General features: G+C 39.6%; 1 protein-coding gene across 4 annotated transcripts in view; it reads right to left on the reverse strand.

Annotated features, from left to right (window-relative positions):
• The window catches only part of CEP192 (centrosomal protein 192), a 160,915-nt gene extending 139,502 nt beyond the window's left edge, over window positions 1-21,413 (reverse strand). For 2 of the 4 annotated variants that reach the window (XM_047826649.1, XM_047826645.1), the window contains exons 1-6: window positions 21,049-21,410; window positions 20,223-20,395; window positions 14,330-14,497; window positions 13,490-13,615; window positions 5,680-5,855; window positions 2,460-2,512 (exon numbers count right to left, since the gene is read on the reverse strand). In XM_047826649.1, the coding sequence (XP_047682605.1) occupies window positions 2,460-2,512; window positions 5,680-5,855; window positions 13,490-13,615; window positions 14,330-14,493 (519 nt within the window). In that variant the 5' untranslated portion in view covers window positions 14,494-14,497; window positions 20,223-20,395; window positions 21,049-21,410. Of the gene's footprint in view, window positions 1-2,459; window positions 2,513-5,679; window positions 5,856-13,489; window positions 13,616-14,329; window positions 14,498-20,222; window positions 20,396-21,048 lie in introns of all 4 variants that reach the window. The other 2 variants (XM_047826647.1, XM_047826646.1) reach the window with 2 other exon arrangements.
• Window positions 21,414-22,089: the final 676 nt, after the last annotated feature.

Below are 22,089 nucleotides of genomic sequence, written 5' to 3' on the forward strand. Positions count from 1 at the left end.
CACATAGAGAATACAGTCAATAATATTGTTATAACTTTGGATGGTGACAGAGGATAACTACACTTCTGGTGGGGAGCATTTATAAGCACAGAATTGTTGAACTGCTACACTGTATACCTGAAACTAATATAACACTGTATATCAACCACACTTCAATTAAAAATAAAAAGGAGCTTATTCTCACCACTCCCTCCCCCGCACACACAAATCAAATGTATTAGTAGTTCCCTCTGGTCTACATTTTCTAATATATTTATTTTCCTCCTGCTCTCACTTCATCATCTCCTTTTTAGCAAGTATCTTATATTTCTATACTTGTTTTGCTGCTTTCCAGTTTTATGGTCCCTCTCTTACCATCAATGATTTCTAATACTTTTAGAAAGTCAATTCTTCAACAATCCTAAAAATAATAAATTTCCTATCATAAAGAAAAGTTATAGGGGCACCTGAGTGGCTCAGTCAGTTAAGTGTCCAATTTTGGCTCAGGTCATGATCTCACAGTTCATGAGTTCAAGCCCCATGTCAGGCTCTGTGCTGAGACAGCCCAGAGCCTGGAGCCTGCTTCAGATTCTGTGTCTCTCGATCTCTCTCTCTCAAAAAATAAAGAACGAAACATTAAAAAAAAAAAAAAAAAAAGAAAGAAAGAAAAGAAAAGTTATGGTCTCTCCCTTTAGAAACCATGTCTTCTAAATGTTCAGGAAATCATGCTTTCTGACTTAATTTCAATTTGACTACACCTGAACTTCCTCAAAAAAGCATCTCTCAAATTTGAAAGTTATTAGTAGTTATTTATACATAAGGAGCAAATATATAGAACAGGGGTTGACAAACATTTTCTGTAAAGAGTCAGCTAGCAAAGTATTTCAGGTTTTATCAGCCTTACAGTCTCTATCACAACTTCTCAACTCAGCTGTTGTAGCACAAAGCAGCCCTAAATAATACAGAAACAAATGGGCATGGCTGTGTTCCAACAAACTACAGAAACAGGCAGATTGGATTTGGACAATAAGCCACAGATTGCCAACCCGTACATAGCACAGAGAAATAACTCTTTAGAACTTTTTGTTTATATTATATATTAAAAAAAAAAAACTCATAAATATGAGACTCCAAACCCAAAATCCCTGCTAACCATTTATGTTGGACTTGGAACTGTTTCTCTGCTTAGTGCCCCTTCCTTTGAGGAGCGCATCTCTTTCTACATCACATGGACCTGGTGGGGTAGTCAGCCACACTCCACTCTGTGCATATATATAGACACTGAGGCATATGTACATACATATGTGTGTGTGCATGCACACACACACACACACACACACACATACACACACACACACACAGAAGTGGACATAAGTCCAGGCTCAACAGAGTGCTTTATTCCAATCTAACCCCTTGGCACAGTGATTTACAAAAAGGAGAACACATGACCCAAGTGATCTCATTAGAACTGTCATCTTTTTCTTTTTTAATTCATCCTTAAAGAAAGATCATGGTCTTCTTTTTTGATCATAAATGTTAAGAATGAAGCAGGGGGGTGGGGGGGTGGAATCTGGGTGGCTCAGTCAGTTACAGATCCTAAGCGTCCAACTCTTGATTTCAGCTCAAGTCAAGATCTCACAGTTCATGAGTTTGAGCCCTACATCGGGCTCTGTGCTGACAGTGCAGAGCCTGCTTGGGATTCTCTCTCCCTCTCTCTGTCTCTCCCCTGCTTGTGCATGTGCACGCTTGCCCTCTCTCTCTCTCTCTCTCTCTCTCTCTCTCTCTCTGTCTCTCAAAAATAAACTTGGGGCGCCTGTGTGGCTCAGTTGGTTGAGCATCCAACTTCAGCTCAGGTCATGATCTCGTGGTTCATGAGTTTGAGCCCCGCACTAGACTTGCTGCTATCAGTGCAGAGCCCACTTTGGATCCTCTGTCCCTGTCTCTCTCTGCCCCTCCTGTGCTCTTGCTCATTTAAAAAAAAGTGAGGGGTGCCTGGGTGGCTCAGTTGGTTGACTGTCCAACTTCAGCTCAGGTCATAATCTCATGCTTCTTGAGTTTGAGCCCCACATTGGACTCACTGCTGGCAGTGTGGAACCCGCTTCGGATCCTCTGTCCCCCTCTCTCTGTCCGTCCCTCCCACCCTCCTGCCTCAAAAATAAAACAAAATTTAAATGAATAAACTTGAGAGAGAGAGAGAGAGAGAGAGAGAGAGAGAGAGAGAAACCCTTACCTTCCCAGAGCCATCATTGCAGAGAGAGCCAGCAAGGAGTGAAGTACAGCAGAGGTGAAATCCTGATAACACATGAGGCTCTGGACCAGCACTACTCAGTTCCTAGTTACTTGAAGGAGTAACATGGCTTTCTACTACTTACAAGTAAGAGACCTCTAATATCACTACTATTTAGCACTTACACATGTGAGATAGGAACTTTTACTCTCCCAGTAACACTCCAAAAATTGATTAACATGTAAACGATTACCTTGTTCTCCTTATTATTCGTCCATGATTGTAAACAAAAATCAATAGGCGAGTCTGTTGGAGAAAACAAAAATAACTGAGACCAAATTATTTTATCAACTAAATACCCAACAATTCCTAAACATAGCAAATTAATGAACTAAACATTTTTTCCCTTTAAGGAGAATAGAGCACTTTTAAATGATGGTATAGGAACTTATCATTTGATCAGTTAAATTAAAACACTGTCAGGGTGGGGAAGTATAAAAAATTATACATATGCCAAAAAAAAACTTGAGCATGAATCTAATCAAGCCTTTTAAGCAAACTTTTGCTTTACAGAGGATACAGGAACAGAGAAACAAGAAAAATGACAGCATGACTAAGCATATGGAAAATCTACAGGGTGACTGACCTAGTCAACAGGCACTGACTAAAGAGACACAACAACAAATATACCACAACATAAGGTAATCTTCCTTGGACACCAATTCAAGCAAACCAACCTGGATAATTAGCAAATGAATATAGACTAGAGTACTATGTAATAAAAGAACTGTCAAGTCTGTTAGCAGTGTTAATAGCATTGTGGTTATATAAGAAAGTACCTGTATTTTGAGAGATGCACACTAAAATATGTAGGAAAAAAATGACATTTGGAATGTTAAAATATCAGGAAAAAAGGTAATAAAAAAACAGAAGAAATAAAGCAAGTATGAATAAATCTTATACTAGATTGTGGGATAAGTATAGGAGATTTTTTTAACAGAAATAAAATTTGCATACCATGAAATCACCTTTCTAAAGTGTACAATTCAGCAGTTTTTAGTATATTCACAAGGCTGTGCAACCATTAGCACTCTCTAATGCCATAATATTTTTACCATTCCAGAAACAAATACTGTGCCAGTAGCACTCACTCCCCATTCTCCCCTTCCCTGGCCCTGGCAACCACTAATCAACTTTCTGTCTCTATCGATTTGTCTATTTGGTGTCTACAGATGTACCTGTGGATGGACAGAATCTCTTATAACATGTGGCCTTTTGTATCTGTCTTCCTTCACTTAGCCTAATGTTTTCAAAGTTCATCCATGTTACAGTACATATCAATACTTCACTGCTTTTTATGGCTCAATAACCCTTCACCATCTGGACACACTACATTTTGTCTATCCATTCAGCAGTTGATGGAGATTTGAGTTGTTTCTACTTTTTGGCTACTGTCATTAATGCTGCTATGAACATTCATGTACAAGCTTTTGCGTGGACATGTTTTCATTTCTCTCAGGTATACACCTAGGACTGGAACTGCTGGCTTATACGGTAGTGCTATGTTTAATGTTTTAAAGAACTGTCAAACTACTTTCACAGCAACTGCACCATTTTACATACCTACCAGCAAAGGAAGAGAGTTTCGATTTCTCCATATCCTCACCAACACTTGCTGTTTCCAACTTTTTGATTATAGCTATTCTAGTAGGTGCATAGTGATTATCTTGTGGTTTTGATTTGCATTTACCTGATGACTAAGATGTTATGCATCTTTTCATTTGTTTATTGGCCATTTGTACAACTTCTTTAGACAAATGTCTATTGAAATCCTTTGCCCATTTTACAGTATGGGTTTTTTTTTTTTTTATTGAGTTGTAAGACTTATTTATATATCCCTTATCATATATATGATTTGCAAACATTGTCTTCCATCCTCGTGTTGCGTTTTCACAGTCTTAATAAGTCTTTTGAGACACAAAAGGTTTCAATTTCAATGAAGTCCAATTTATTAATTTTCTCTTTTATTGCTTGTGAGTATGAGGAGTTAATATCATTCTCACTACATTCATAAATATTTGACACTTTTCATCAAGGGAAATACAAGCATCTCAAGATTTTTAACATAAACAGGGGCATCTGGGAGGCTCAACTGGTTAAACATCTGACTTCGACTCAGGTCATGATCTCATGGTTCATGAGTTCAAGCCCTGTACCAGGCTCTCTGATGCCAGCATAGAGCCCACTTTGGATCCTCTGTCTTCCTCTCTTTGCCCCTCTTCCCTACCCTCTCAAAAATAACAAAATAAACATTAAAAAAAAAAGAATTTAACACAAACGTAAAAATGTGCATTCATTCATCAATTGTAAAATATAGGCTCAAGCAAGGCCTTTGAAGTACTAAACCATTTGGAGTTACATGCTATCTTAACTACATAAGCCTACAATACATGGTTTAAAATATCTAGCTTTAATTTCTCTGATGAAAGAGAACAAAGAGTACTTAAAAGCAATCTGAAAGCAGCAGTCTGTAAATTATTTATTTTACAATCTTCCCCACATTTTTGTAGTTTCTTTCCCAGATTCAATTTGAAAACAATTGTTCAAATGACTCCAAAGTGTTAAACTTGGTTTTCTTAGAAATAATAATCTTTTCGGGGCGCCTGGGTGGCTCAGTCAGTTAAGCGTCCGGCTTCGCCTCAGGTCATGATCACACAGTCCGTGAGTTCGAGGCCCGCATCGGGCTCTGTGCTGACAGCGCAGAGCCTGGACCCTGCTTCAGATTCTGTGTCTCCCTCTCTCTCTGCCCCTTCCCTGCTCATGCTCTGCCTCTGTCTCAAAAATAAATAAAAACATTAAAAAAAAATTAAAAAAAAAAAAAGAAATAATAATCTTTTAGAATTTATAATTCACCAAAGTATATAAAAATAAGTTTAGGAACAAAAATGACTACTGGTAAAAATATAAATTAATTGGAGCAGGGGCGCCTGGGTAGCTCAGTCGGTTAAGCGTCCAACTTTGGCTCAGGTCATGATCTCGCGGTTCGTGAGTTCGAGCCCCACGTCGGGCTCTGTGCTGACAGCTCAGAGCCTAGAGCCTGCTTCAGATTCTGTGTCCCTCTCTCTCTGCCCCTCCCCTGCTCACAGTCTGTCTCTCTCTGTCTCTCAATAATAAATAAATGTTAAAAAAAATTTTTTTTAATTAATTGGAGCAGGAAATGTGAAAAGTGTGTCTTGCATAAAGGGTGCTGCAACCATCTGACAGCATGATTTCCTAAGGAAAGGAGTTTTCAGCTTAATCAGCAACAATAATTAAGAGATTAAAAGACCTTTTCCTATAAAAATATTAATAGGTAAACGCCAAGCCATAAGTGTTTTCAGTTTCCATATCACAGCTTAAGATAAATACCAAAGACAAATGAGAAAGGAAATTGAAATACATACGTTAAGAAGTAATTTCTAAATGTTCAGTACCTTGCACTTGTTCCAGTGGTGAAATCCTATCAAAATGATTTTGGCTCTGAAAGGATTCTGCAGTTTTAGCTTGCTCCTCTTCTGTTCTTGCTATATTTCTTTGCAAATCAGACTCTTCAAGAACAGCATCTGACAAATGCTGACTTTCTATATGGTTCTTTTTCTTAGAGATACAACTTTTTCATTAGGGAACAGAATGATGATGAAATGTTAGTTATCTTGGGTAAATCAATAAAATAGTCATTAATCAGTTATGTATTTAATCTCCCAAAAAGAAAAAATGGATACAGTGAAAAGAAAAATTTCTAGGACCAGCCAGAAACCATTACTGGTTCCACTTGTAGGTGTCCTGGGGACTGCACCACCATTTGGGGTCCAGAGATACACAATCTACCAAAATCAAATATAGCATCTTATTGCTATTCTGCCTTGCACGTTATAAAATGGGGGTGTTTTCTTTCTCAAATATCTCTGAATCTATCACATCTACAGAAAAACTCAGCTTTCTAAAAACAAGACAGACTTAAACAATACTGATATATTTGCCAAAAAGCTGATTCTCTGAATTACTAAATGCTTTATATTACTTTTAGCCTCTGCTACTGGCCTTGTCCCCATCTTTGTATTTCTATTGTTTTATATATGGATGACAGTATTTTTCCTTAAAGGCAATTTTTTCCTCCCAATCTCCTACAAAACTTCTTGGGTCCGATGCAATTCACCACAGCCTTCCACCAGCAAGAGGAAGGGTAGCAATGAACTTTTTAGAAAAAGGCCTCTAAATGCAATAAATTCATCATCTGACAAACTGATATCTTAGGGTCAGGCTATAATCTGGCCAGGATGGATGAAATGAAGATAGTCTTTCTCTATTCCAAGTGCTAACCCCCTGTGCCTGAGGCAACTCCCAACTCTAATTCACCTCCCAGGTTTTCCATCTCTTTATTGAGGCTGTAATACACAGAAAGCCATTACCATTAGTTCAATCCAAAAGTGCATTCATAAGTAGATAAAGGAAAGTTTTACCCCAAACAGGAGCTGAGTAAAAGAGAGGGTAGGGGTAGGTGAAAAGACTATAAATGGATACAAAGTTGTAAGATATAGAAGAGAGAAAAAGAGGTGGGGGTGCAGAGCAAAGGAATCCAACAGAATGAAAAGGCAATCTACTGAATGGAAGAAAATATCTGCAAATCATATCTGATAAGTGGTTAATATCCAAAATGTATAAAGAACTCATACAACTCAGTAACAAAAAACAAACAACAGAAAAAAACCCACAAAACACAAAAAACAAAAACCCAAACAATACAATTAGAAGATGGTCATATCTGAAAAAGTATTTTCCAAAGAAGACACACAGATGACCAACAGGTACATGAAAAGATGTTTAACATCAACTAATCATTAGGGAAATGCGAATCAGAACCACAATGAGATATCACCTAACACTTGTTATAGTAACTATTATTAAAAAAAAAAAAAACAACAACAACAAGAAATAACAGGCATTGGTGCAGATGTACAGTGCTAGTAGGAATGTAAACTGGGAATGTAAGTTGGTGCACCCACTATGGAAAACAGTACAGAGGTTCTTCAAAAATTACAAATAGATCTACCGTATGATTCAGCAATCCCACTGCAGGGTATTTATCCAAAGAAAACTAAAACACTAACTCAAAAAGATATATGGCATCCCCATGTTCAATGCAGCATTATATACAACAGCCAAGATGGAAACAACCTAAGTGTACATCAACACATGAGTGAACAAAGAAAAAGTGATAATATATACATAATGGAATATTGTTCAGCCATAAAAAAGGAAATCTTGCCATTTGTAACAACATGGATGGACTTTAACGGTGTTATGGTTATTAAGACAGAGAAAGACAAATACCACATAATCTCATTTATATGCAGAAAATAAAAATGAAAACAGAAAACTAAGCTCACAGATACAGAGAACAGATTAATGTATCCCAGAGGTGGGGACTGGGGGTAGGAGAAATGGGTGAAGGGAGTCAAAAGGTATAAACTTCCAGATATAAAATAAGTCACGGAGATATAACATACAGCATGGTGATTATCAGTAATAATACTATATTGCATATCTGGAATTGTTAAGAGAGTAAATCTTAAAAGTCCTCATCACAAGAAAAAAATTTTCTGTAACTATGTAAGGTGATAGATATTAACTAGACTTATTGTGGTAATCATTTCACAACACATACAAACATCTAATCATTACATTGTACACCTAATATAATGTTATGTGTCAATTATATTTCAAATAAATAAAATGAGCATATGAAAGAGAAAAAAGACAATAAAGATCTCTATGTGACTTTTTAAAAATAAAAAAAGGTGGGGGGGACCTGGGAGGCTCAGTCGGTTAAGCATCTGACCTCGGCTCAGGTCATGATCTCACAGTTGGTGAGTTCACGCCCCACATCAGGCTCTCTGCTGTCAGCATAGAGCCCACTTCAGATCTTCTGTCCCCCTCTCTCTCTTCCCCTCCCTCGCTCACGCTCTCATTTTCCCAAGAATTAAAAAAAAAATAAAAAATAGAAGGTGGTAGGGAAGGCAAGTTGGTTACATGAAATAAATAAAAAAGAAGTCTTGACATTCAGGTTCATTTCATATTTTAAAGGCCCCCACTCTAAGAAGAGCATACACACTTGGCCCTTAAACAAGATAAGGGTTAGGGGCACCAACTTCCTGCACAGTTGAAAATCTGTGTCTAACTTTTGCCTCCCCCAAAACTTAACTACTTACTACTGTTGATGTAGAAAAAACATACACATACTTTGTATATGTATTATACATTGTATTCTTATAATAAAGCTAGAGAAAAAAATGTTATTTAGAAAATTATAAGGAAGAGAAAATACACATATAGTACTATATTTATAAAAAATAATCTGCATATAAGTAGACCCATGCAGTTCAAGGGTCAACTGTAGTGTGACCGTTAGAACTTTATAACAGAGCCAGTTAACCACCTCCCCCCAAATCTACTTCCTCAAAACTAATGGGCTATCACTTGCCCATTAAAATTCTTCAAATTAAGTCAAATAAGTTTCAAGTAAAAGTGGCAAGAGTAACTTCTAGGAGTGCATGAAAACGACAGTAAGAACATCTATAAAAGTAAAGCAATCTGAATGAGAGCCACCAGTCTTAGCCCAAGCTTACGTCAGATTCTTGAATCTGAAAAGCAGATGGGGTATGCAGGAGAAAGAAAGCTGTGGTCCAGAACAAGAACAAAAGGGCCCAGAAGCAGAAAGCAAATCTGCCAGGAAGAGCTCCAGAAATGTTTCCTGACTACAGGAGGAAGGAGGGCAGGAGGGAGTCTGGAGGTAGGGGTTGACTGAAAGTCTACCAGATGCCTGTGCTGGGCAGTTTCCCACTCCTGCTCCCCAACCAAACAAAACAACAGTGTCAACATGACACCACACACCTAGGATGGCACTTCTCCACACAAGGCATATGAAACGCCTGTGCAGAATGAAACTATAGTGGTGACAGCAGTGTTAAACACCTGGCATGAACGGAAGACTCCCCAGCCTGCTCACCTCAAAGTGAAGCCAGCCAGGAGCACTACCTAGCTTGCACAAAGACCTAACAGAAATGAGACCTGGATACCCACTAGCCCATACTAGCAATCAAGAAGGCAGCCATAAATCAGATTCAGGAGAAGGAGCAGCTTGAGAGATAAAAATAAAGATGAACAAACTAAACAACCCCAGAGACAAGGAATAATTTATAGAACTTTGAAAAATCCCAATTAGTATTCTCAGAAAATGTTCAAGTAGCCATTACATCCACAAAAAGGAGTTATAAAAAATGGAAGACTAGGGCACCTGGGTGGGTCAGTGGGCAAAGCGTCTGACTCTGGATTTCCACTCAGGTCATGATCTCATGGCTTGTTGGTTCAAGCCCCATGTTGGACTCTTCACTGGCAGCACGAGGTCTGCTAGGGAATCTCTCTCTGCCCCTCTCCTGCTCTCTCTCTCTCACAAAATAAATTTAAAAACTTAAGGGGGGGGGGGGGGGGGAGACCAGAAAAACGAGCTCTCAAAATTATGACTGCCAAATGATTTAATTGAAGGGTTGGAAAAAAACTGGGAACTTATCTAGAACATTGTTTGCACTGAGACAAACAAACAAAAACAAACAAAGGAAAAAATAATGGAAATAGATCAACCCAGGCAATCCAAACAGTAAAAAAGAAAGAAACATAGAAAATTACCAAAGTAATAATTATCTAGAACTAAAGCACACAGATTTCTGGACGATGCCAATTAGAATTTGGTGGGGGGAGGGGGGGGGTGGGGATGAGTACAAAAATCACCCACCACAGACTGAGAGAGGATTCTAGGAGTTTCCAGAAAGAAAAAAGTTCAGACACCAAAGGTCAAGGATCAAAATGACATCAGGCTTCTCATACTATGTAGCTATGCCTTCAAAATATTGTGAAAAGTTATTTTCATCTTTAAATCTTATCCTCAGCTAAAATATTTATTAATTCCGAAGTTAGAATAAGGATATTTTTAAGACATAAATTCCACCCTCCCCCAGAAGGAGGCACAGAAGCCATCCTTCACATGGGTGGCTCTGCAGCCTGTGGAGCACATGGCTCTGCAGCCTGTGGAGCACCATCACAGCAGACATAGAAGTCTGGCTCTCAGACAACAACCCAGATTTTCAGACTACTCAATGGAGGCAAGGAATAGCCCCAAAGCACTCACCTCCACCCATCGAAAGTCTAGAATGAGGCCAGTACACTGTACCTAGGACTCCACCTCACCAGGTCTCCTATCTTCCATTAACAGGGATCTACAAGACCACTTCCCAGATCTCCTGGCCCACATCAAAGAATCAAGAGGCTACTACTGATACTCTCCTCCCTTCTCCTCATATCCACTGTCTCATCACCAACATCAGTTCAGTGGGGCTAACTTCATTCAAAGATCCACAAGCACATTCTCCCCCACGAATCCTCCCCAACAAACCCTTCTACTGTACCTTCAAGGTACAGTGCTGGATCAGCCAAATCTTGTTATTCCTGAACTCCTCCTGTGAACACCCCTTTCACCTCACGCTTTAGGGAAAACCTGGATGTCCTATGAGGACACTGCCTGCCCTAAACACTGGCAAATGAGAACTGTCATCTCTCCCACAGCCTTGGAATCAGTGGGTGTAGAGATGGAATGTGTGTCTCCATCAACATGTCCTCTCGGTACAACTTCCAGATCACCTTTGCTGAAGTCTCTAGGCCTGGAGTCCTACAACCCCTCATGTCATCTGCCTTAGGACCTCAACTCTATAATGTTCTGACACAACCCAAGCCCCCAATTCATTCATACCACCACATCTCACACTCCCTCACCCTTCTGCTATCCTTTCCTCTTCCTTAACCTAAATCTCATAACCAATCATCACACATCCTCAACTTCCTTATCCTTCACTGCTTTCATCAAACTACAAGCCTAGTTAACCCAACTCTCCCCTCACACCTTGCCAGCATCCCTGCAGCTGAATGTGGTTGGGGAAAACACCACAATCACATTAAATTCATTACCATGACCCTGGTGGGACTCCTGATGCTGTCTGACAATCCCACTATTTCCCTCTCTGTTCACACTCCCACACTCCCGTGACTGTTTACATCTCTCTACTCCTCCTCCTCCACCCTATGTTGATGACCATGCCTCCTCTTGCACTAAGAGACCCCAAGCACCGAAAAGACAACATTCAAATTCCTACCACCACATGTACCCACACATACTGCCTTCCCACCTGTAATACAGAGGAACTATCCACAGTCCTACCTCTCTCGTCATTTCCTCCATGGCATGTTAGATCCCGTCCACTCTTATTTATGTAAAGGCATTGCTCTGGCAATTCTCTTTTCTTTTTATATAATCAGACTTTCCTTTTCCAGATCATTCCTATCTCCATGTAAACTTGCAATAACTTCTCCCACCATAAAAAAGAAAAGAGAAATAACTTCTCTTGACCTACTATACTCACCAGCTATCACAGCCCTGCATTTTGGCTGACTTTTGCAGCAAAACATACCATCTCCAATACTAACCTCTGACACTAGTGTGCCTCCTCCTGCTTCCACCGAAGCCACCTGACAGGGCTACCTACGACCTAACCTATGCTAATTCCAATGGTCATTTCCTAGTCCTCAGTTTTTTGGACACAATTGGACCCCTCTCGCTTCTTTCACATATGCTCTTTATGTGACTTCTGAGATACTGCTTTCTTCCTACCTCAGGCCAGTAATTATTAGTCTTCATGTCTATTCCTCCTCTCTCCACCTTAACGTTGAAGTGCCCCAACATGAGGCCCTGGTGCTCCTCTCTTCATCTACCTCACCCCCTTGATAATCCAACCTCTTAAGTGGTCTTCCTGCTTCCAGACTTGCGTCCAAACAGTGTATTCACCCCACAGTAGCCAGAGTGAACCTTTTAAAACAAAACCCTCTAAAGGTTTCCATCTCTCAAAACCCTTGCTCACCCCACAGCTGCTTCCTTCCTGCTGACTGAACCTAGGTATGCTCCTAGCTTAGGGCCTTTACACTGATGCAGCCTCCACCTGAAATCCTCTTCCTCCTGATGTCTACATGACCAATTACCCCCTTCAAGTCTCTACTCATATCTTACACCTCCTCAATGAGACCACCACTGATCATGTTCTACTTTTTTCTAGCACTTTTCCCTTCAAATATACTATAAAACTGTATATTTTAATGTCTTTTTGTTTAATGTCAGTTTTGTTCACTGGTATTTCCTAAGTACTTAGAGAAGTACCTGACACACAGTAGGCACTTGGTCAAAAATACACATGGAATGAATGAGTATACAAAGAGTTAACATCTTTAATATATAGAAAGCACTTATATCCAAATGTTACCAAGAGGCAATTCACAACAAAAATATAAGTAATGAATAAACATTAAAGTATGTTCAATTCCATAAATACTCCATTATGAATTCAAACACAGAAAACTTTAAGAATGCCTGTAATACCACCATCAAGAGATAACTACCATTTACATTTTGGTTTATAGCCTTCCAGATTTTCTTCTATGCATTTATGCATGTGTACAAATTTTTTTACTTCTAAAATCAAGGATTAAAAATAATACCACCAAATGTTGGAGAGGGCTCAGAGAAGTAGGCATTCTCATGTACATCTTTTAGTGGGAGTTTAAAGTGGTACAAATCTTCTAAAGAGCAATGTGGTGATTTGTAACGGTCTTTAAATTAAATATTAACTCAGCAATTTCAATCCTAGGAATTTATCTGAATAAAATAACCTACTAGATGTGCAAATGTATAAATAAAATTCAGTAAATTTGTAATAGCAAAATCTCAATAATCTAAATGCCTCACATGGTACAGCCATTAACAGGACACATATACACATTAATTATAATTGAAACAAGAGCATATTAATTTTTAAAAGTTAAAAATAGTATGTACAGTTTAATCCTGTATGTGTGAAGCAATTTAATATACATATGTATAGGTGCACAGAAAACAGTCTAGTTAGTAAGATTATAGACTTATTGTCTTCCTTATAATTCTCTGTATTTTCTACTTTTTTTAATGAGCATATATTACTTTTGGAATGAGAAAAGTTCTTTGGAAAGACTAAAAATGTTTGTGATTAAAATTATACAAAGAAAACTCTTAAAGATTCTTAGACTTACTCAGAGACAGAGTCACACTTTCATTTTACACAGGATGAGACCTGCTTTTAGGACGGAAAAAACAAAATGAAGGTATGAACTTACTCATCATCCTGGAAGCTAAGGTGTAACTTCTCTCTTGATTCAGCTTCACTCTGGCTACTGGGAGATGACTCCGATGGAACTGAAAACCTCCTTTCTGCTAAATAAGATGCCTGGATATCAGAATACCTATATGCACACAAAAGGTTTTGTTAATAATTAAATTATGCACATTTAAAATTCACCATGACATAGGGCTATATGACTATAACCAACTGAGGGGGGATGAAAACAAATAGGACCTCTGGTGTTCAAAATCATCATCTCATATAAAAAGCTCTGAATATCTGTGCATCAACAATGAGGTCTGTACTAAACAAAAGAGTCACCGAAATCTTAAAGCTTAAAGTTTTTAGAGAGTTAACTCAACCCCTTCATTCCAAAGGTAAAGATAATGCTTCTTTCCAAACGTTTAAGGGAAGTAGTTAAGATATTTAAGTATGGGCAAACTTTACACATCATACAAGATGGATGAACTGTACACAGCACATAGGGAGATACAACTCAAATTACCAGCTACCAGTAAGGCTGAACTAATATAAACCCAAAACATTATGAACAGAAAAATGGATTAGTAGACCAAAAGGTCCCTGGTGCTCAGTTCCAAATCCACCCATCCACTAGTGATGAACACAATGGTCTAGGGAAACATACAATAAATTTTTTGTAACAATTATATATATATGAATATATATAATAGATATAAACACGTGATATATTTATGTATATATAGTATACATAAAGCAAAAGCTCAAGCATGACTGAGACATTTTTACAGAAGTATCAATGTATTACAGGCGTTTAAGACCTTAACAAAAAATCGTCTTTTCAAACAATTCTTACCTGTTATCAGTCATGGATCTATTTCTAGCAAGTGTTGAAACAGCGACAGGTAAGCCAAGATTTGAAGAAAGAGTGACATTTTCCAAAATCTCACTATTACCAAGTAATGAATTGGTTAAAAAGCTTGGAAAGGACTCTTCAGCTATACCTCGAAAATCTTCCATCTCACTGCAATAATAAAAGATTTTTATAAATCAAATACTCCTATAAAACTTTTTGAAATGACTAAAAGTCTCATAAATCTTAGAAAACTGATAAATCTTAAGGGAAAAAAATCAGTTTTTTGGAATACCACGGAGAGATATGATCAGCAAGCATTTGGAGGTAAAGTAATTCTCAGAGTACTTTGCTACTTCCTAGCTGAGACTATAAATGTCAAACTATCTTTTTATAATTAACATAGTAACAAAATATAACACAGCTTAATTTACTCATATTTGCTATAACAAGGAGTATCAATTGCCACACTTATTTAGTAAAGAAGCAAAGAAGACACACCCTGCAGGAATATACAGATGATTTCAGGAGTACTTACATGTCTACTGGTTAAGTATTGATTCTAAAATGGAACAGAAAAAAATTGAACCAGCAAAATCTAGCCCCTGATTTCAGAGATTATTATCAAGGATGAGGAAATGTTAGTTTAAAAAGGGAGTCCATTCAAATAAAAATATGTTAAATAAAGTATACCTCGCACATGGACAAGGCAAAAATGGTGAAAGTGGTCTACAAAGAACTAACTCGAAAACACTAGCACAGAATCTGTACTACTGAGAGCCTTCAACCAACATTGGCCACTGGTTCTACTTGACCCTGATCACAGTACTCAGGAGATTTAATCTCAAAAATGGTTCAGAGTATTTATCATGTAAGGGGTGTAGGAATTCAGTAAAAAATTAAATCAGGAAAGCCTCAATAAACGAGAGTACTAGCCCTATACCTTGAAGAATTAGCAGAACTTTTATAGGCAAAGTATGAGATGAGGGGGCTTTTAAAGATGACAAACAATAGCAATGGGTAAAGAGAATTAAGATTTATTGCATACCTACTACCTTAATTCATTTATCCCATTTTATGAATGAAGAAAACACAATGAGTCTAAATTAGCTAAATTTACCCAAGGTTGCACAATTAGTAAAATTCAAACCCAGGTCTGACTCCAAATTCCACTCTAAGTGTATGTTGGCAATAGCCAAGTGCTCCAATGTGTTTTGGGAATGGGTGTACAAAAGAACATGGTGAATGAAACCATGGAGTCAGACTCTGAAAGCCTTAAATGGTGTATTAGGAAGTATGGTATGTATTCTGCAGCCCAGGGAAGGACTGATCCTGGCAGCCTATATCAGAGGAAGACAGAGGGCTTAATGCCTGGAAGGATATTCAAAGAGCTACCACAACTGGTGAGATAGAAGATAATGATGGACTGTGTTGGGGCCAATGACAAACACATTAAAGTACAGCTTTTAGGTGATATGGGCTAATTTAACTACTCTATAAAGTAGAAAACATTCATAACTCATTAGAGAGGTATAAAATTTATCTGTGAAATATCCATGCTCCTGTTGGAAGCTCACCTCTCCACCACCTGCACTTGATCCCACCCCTATCACCAATGCAGTGACAACCACTCCAGCAACTGGCCCGCCTCCTAAACATCATCAAATATTCTGTTGATTCCCACCAGCATGCTGTTAGATCCCCATGTTTTAAAAAAGCTCCTCCTAAACATCATCAAATATTCTCTGTCAGTTCCCACCAGCATGTTGTTAGTTCCCCATCTTTTAAAAAAGCTTTCCCCTACCTCATACCTGATCGTCCCCCTGCAGCTGCCACCACTTGCATCTGCACTCCCTTTACCACATACTCCTCCAAAAGGAATCATTACTGGCATCCGATTTCACCCTTGCCATTTCCTAAACCCGCTGCAAACTGGCTCACCCCATCAAAACGCTTGTCAACATTACCACCGAGCTCCAATAATCCCATGGTCAATTTTCAGTCCCGTCTTCTTTGACCTACCAATATGGGATTGTACTCCTTCCTCATAGAAATACTTTCTTCACTGGCTTCCAAGACACAGCTGTCTGGGCTCTCCAACCTAACCAGCTGATGCTTTTCCTTCTCCTTGGCTGATTCCTCCTTATCTCCCGGACTTCCACACGGTGAAGTCTCCAGGGCTTGCTCCTAGATATCTTCCACCTACCCAACCTCTCTGGGTGATTGCCCTCAGTTTCAAAGTTTTAAATACAATATGAAATTTATATCTCCAGCCGGGCCTCTCCCCTGAACCGCAGATAGGCAACTACCTACTGTCTAGTAGTTTTCACTTACATATCTTAAAGGCACCTAAATCTGAATCTTGATTCCATCTCATTGCAGCCCCCTCAAGAAGGCCTGCTCTGAGGCTTCCCCAGACAGAAAATTACAACTCCATTCTCCTGTTGCTCAAATCAGAAATCTTAGGGATTACTAACCACTGCCCCCAACACACACACACACACACACACACACACACACACACACACACACCACCCTAAATGCAATCCCTAAGCAAAAATCCCTAACCAGAACCTATCATTTCTCATACTTCCACTGCTACCACCTTGGTCAGGCCACCACCACCTCCTGCCCAGATAATACAAAAGCCTTCCAACTATCTCCACACCTCCACTCTTCCTCCCCTAGTCTATTCCCCACACACTAAAATTATCCATATAAAATAAGTCAAATTCTGTTACTCCTTAACTCAAACCCTCCACTGGTTTCCCATCTCATTCAGACTAAAAATCAATATTTATAATGGCTAACAAGGGGCTGAATAATCTTATCTCATCTCCTACCACTCTTCTCCCTTGCTCACTCCATCCTCACCACCCTAACCTTCCTGCTGTCCCAACAACTCACCAGGGCTCCAGCCTCAGGGCCTGTGCCCTGGCTCTAACCTCCACCCAGCACAATGAAACCCTAGATGGCCTCACATTTTGCTCCTTTACTTCTTTCGAGTCTTTGGGTGAAAGTCCACTTACCCTACCTGGTCTTCCTCACCAATCTTCCTCATCAATGCCAACTGTCTTGCCCTCCTTTCTTTTTTCTGTGGTGCTGACCACCATCCAGCATGCTATATAATTTACCTGTTTAACTGTTTTTTCTCTGTATTAGAATGTAAGCTCCATGAGGGCAAGGACTTGGCCTACTTTACCACTGAATTTTATCTAAAGCAGTGCCTTGCCTACAGTAGATCCTGAATAAAGTTGTTGAATGAACGAATGTCTTCATACTATGTCAATTCATAGCAAATTTATCACCCACTATTATATAAGCACCATTCTCACAGATCATGCCCCAGTATTTTCCTTTCTTCAGTATTTCTATTTTCTTTTCTTGATTTCTATACACATGTGCAAAACCATCCCATGTTAGTACTTCCTGCCACCACCTTCTCACCTCCTCTTCACAGCCAAGTGTCTTAGAAGAATCCAAATTACAACTTCTGTATGTCACTTGACATCTTTCTCTGTTTCTTACATGGTAGGAATACCCAGGATTCCAATCTCAGAGCTTAGGTTATGCAATGTACATCTTACACTCTTAGGTAGGGAACTCAAACTCAAATGCTTTTAGGCACAAATACTATCAGACAATAGGACTCCAAGTGGAGGTCAACTAGAAGTTACAGACCCCACTTGAACACATTTCAATTCGGTAAGAAACACCGCTGCCAAATAAAATACATCCACTGGTGGAGCCCATTCCTGAGGGCAAAACAGGTCTATATCTTTCTACATGTTTCTGTGTCTGCTATCAACACTCTCCTCTACTGAAAAGGCTCCCAACCAGTCTCCACACTTCTATTCTTGCCACCCTACAGCTAAGTCTCCACACGGCAACCAAAGGGACCATTAAATACAAACCAGGTACCACACCCCTATCGAAATTTTCAGGGAGCCACCCCACCCTCCAGTCCTGAGGCTCATTCACCACATACTGGTGTCTCTGTTGCTGTAACACCCAAGCTCATCCCTGCCTTGGGGCCTAGAATACTCTGCTAGATCTTTGCACAAGCTAGCTCCTTCCTAACATTCACCTTAATTTAAATGTCCCACTGTAAGAGAAGTGATCCCTCATCATTAAACAAGTGTAGCCCCACAGTCTCTCACAATTGTTTTAACTTCTTCCAGCACTCATCACTATTTTTGTATTTTTCTTCCCCCACTAAAAATATTTTTCCCTGAGACATGAACCTTGCCTATCTGTCCATCACTCTTACCTAACACCTATAATAATGCCTAGCACATATTTATGAAATGAATGAATGACTGATAACATCTTTGATTTTAGGATATCAGTTTCTTAGGGACACGTCAATCTCATTCACCCATATATACTCAGTAACTTATACAGAGTTAGGAATATGAACTGGAACAAAAAATGAGTTGAAAGAAATAATCTATACCCCCTAGCTACCTAGCTGACATACAGTGTCTACTCTATTACCAGATAATGCACCAACTACTTTATATACATTTCTCTAATCCCTGCATCAAATCTGCAACATAGTCATTATTCCTACTACTGAAAAAACTGAAGCCAAGAAAGGGAATTATGAGAATTTTCCAGGCCACAAAGCACAAGTAGGATCAGAGGATTCACAGCCAGGCAAGTCTGCCCCAGAGTAATCTTTTCCTCTGCACTAATGCCATCTTCCTCATTTTGAAATCACCTTCAGCCCATACCTCTCTATCCTGAGCTCTAAACTCCTATTTCCAAATAGCTCTTTGACATCTACTTTACTCCTAACTGGCTCTTAAGTGCTGCAAAGTTAACAAATATAAAACCAAACTCATTACCTTTCCTCCACCCACTCTTCCTATTATCTTTAATTTTACCTATGTTATCCCTATTCTTGTTCTCTCAATTAGTTATAAAACTCCAATGCTTCTAACTCCAAATAGATTTCTAACTCCAAATAGATCTCTGGAGCTAAGATCCACTTCTATATTCCCAACATCTGCCACCTATCACCTTTTAATCTAAACTATTGCACATGTCTTCCAAGTAGCCTCCCCACATTCAACCTTGTAATCACTAAGCTATTCATTCATTTACACATATGTAAACCACATTAAAATACATACCAAATTCTTTGAGGATTTATCCTTATTTAGAGTCAAATCCAACAAAATTCAGATATTAAGCAAAGATCATTCATGCAACAATCATTATCAAATGCAAACAATGAAACACACTCTACTTATCACTGGGAATGCAAAAATGAAGCTGCTCCCCTCAGGGAGCTGACAGTTCCTATCAATTATGATCAACTATGATCCTTATTAATTATGACAGTGTTAAGTGCTGGGATACAGCTTTGCTATGGGACCAGTGGTAATACAAGCCAGGGGAAGATTCCTTGAGATGTAATCTAATATCTAGTCTCTCGTTTCCAGAAAGGATTACACCTGTTCTAAACATCCATGGACATACTACACGCCTAAATTTTCCCAGAAGGAAAAATTCCCTAAATTCCCTCTATATTGCATTACCCACCCCTCTTCCATCACCTAAAAGTGAACACAACATAACATTACCTTTCTTTTTACTATATCTTAACTATGGTAGCTATCTTTGGGATTTCTCTTGCTATTTCCTTAAAGCAGGAATTTCACATTTGAGTTTCACATTTCAGTTTACTAATATTTAATTGCTTTAATTACATTTCTGGGTACATAAAAATTCATTTACGTAAATCATTAATTGGAAGTCTACACGTATAATTTAAACATTCAAAACCATATGCTGTCAAGCTTCCCTAACATTCATCATTTTTTCTTGGTGTTCTAAGAAACAATCTGTAATCAGGTATGCATTTAATATATTACTTTTCAAAGCTTACCGTAAACTTTGATCACAAAACTGAAATTCGGTGAAAAATTTTGATTTTTGGAACAGTAAAAACTCCAGTCGAATGACCTCAAAATGGCAACAGCAAACGGAGATACTTTCATAAAAACAGCTGTCCTCCAAACGACTGCCTTGAAAAGGACCTCATGTTTTACTAAACAGACTCTGAAATTAAGAGACATCAAAAGTATAGGGATATTAAACATTGTCTCCTTTCATGTTTTTTTTTCTTCATACAGAAATCAGATCAAGGAATGTAGGAAAGGTACTGGGAGTAAATGTGAACGTGGCCTAGCAGAAACCAAAACAAAATGTGAAAAATCGGGTGACACTGGCGGACACCTCTACATTTACTTAACAACGTTACTTCGTGGGTCAGTCTTGGATGAAAAGGAGAAACAGAGTCGCCGGTCACTACACACACGAAGCAAACACTCCAGTCAAGGCACTTTCCAACAAGAAACTCCAGAGCAAAGCGCATTGGTCCCTGGAAGTCACCATGTGGAAGGTGGGGAACACAAAGATGTGATCCCCAAAATCAAAACCCGTTTCTTTCAAGGCAAATCTCTCAGAGGCGCCCAATTAAACTCACTGAGCAGAATTCAGCGTGGCGGCGGGGTTGAATGCAAAGGGGCCGACGGAACAGGACCGCCGGGCTCCAGCCAGCGCCCCGTAGTCCCGGGCCCGGAGCCTGAGCCCCGCACCCTACCCTGGCCCAACCGACACTGCCCTATCAGCTCGGCAACCAAAATGCCTGCCGAAGGTGGATTCACCTGCCCCCTGCCAAACCAGTCAAGACACAGTGGACCCCTCCTCACCAAGCCCGCGACTCCAGGGTCGGGAGCCGAGAGTTGGCCGGAAAGGTCCAGAGGGAGGGGACGTCCCGGTGGCACTGCAAATGCGCCTGCGCATATCCCCCGCACCCGAGGCCGCCCGGACTGGCCGTACAGCGCGCCCTCAGGTTTACGTCCGTTCGCGGCACGAGCCACGGGGAGGGGACTCAGAGCCGGCCTAGGATTGGACGGCGAGAAGGGACGGGGCGAGCAAGAGGCCGGTGATTGGGCGAGTACAACTAGTCCCTGAATTTGAAGCGAGGATGCCGCGCGCCACAGGTCCGGAGGAGTGGAGTGTTGCGAAAGGCTCACCGCCCCGCGAAAGTCCTTCCCGCTATAGCTGAAGCGAAAGCAACGCGATGAAAGCCTTGGCCAACTTGGGGGGGGGGAAGCTTACCGTATGGAGTCTGGGACCCCAAAACACCATCACTCACCTTACACTCAAAGCAGTATTTCTGGTGAACAAATTAGCTAATACTACCTTGAGTTCAGTACTGTTGTCATTTTTGGTCTTTACAAGATCAGATGCAGATCTTTTCTATCACTGCTTGGCAGACGCTGAAATGTGTCGTGATTTGCCTTATGTTATACACTGCAATAAAGCTTCATTACGAAATCATGTCTCGGGATCCAAGCTTCACGATAGTTCGCTACATCTAATCGCCTCTTTGTGACGGAGTAAGGATGGTCCGGGGTGGAAAGAGGTGAGATAAAATTCCTCCCTAATTCCCGTTTTCCTGTTCTCCTTAGGGCCACACTGACTTCTGCTTAGCCCAATGCTTTAACTACCACTTTACTGAACCCATAGAGGTAATTCAATTTCATGCCTTTCACTTTCCTTTACCTCAAAATTTCTTCCATAGTCAAAGAGTCCTGCTTTTCCAAAGCTAACTCTTTAACTTCATTCATGCAACAGTTACTGAATGTTTAAGATGCACCGGTACACTTGGGAGTAGAGAATGAAAAACACAAAATTGAGTTTAACAATCCTTTCTCCTAATTTTAGCCTGTTGGGGAATGACACGT

The sequence above is a fragment of the Prionailurus viverrinus genome, chromosome D3 (genome assembly GCF_022837055.1).
Source record: "Prionailurus viverrinus isolate Anna chromosome D3, UM_Priviv_1.0, whole genome shotgun sequence".
Taxonomy (NCBI): domain Eukaryota; kingdom Metazoa; phylum Chordata; class Mammalia; order Carnivora; family Felidae; genus Prionailurus; species Prionailurus viverrinus.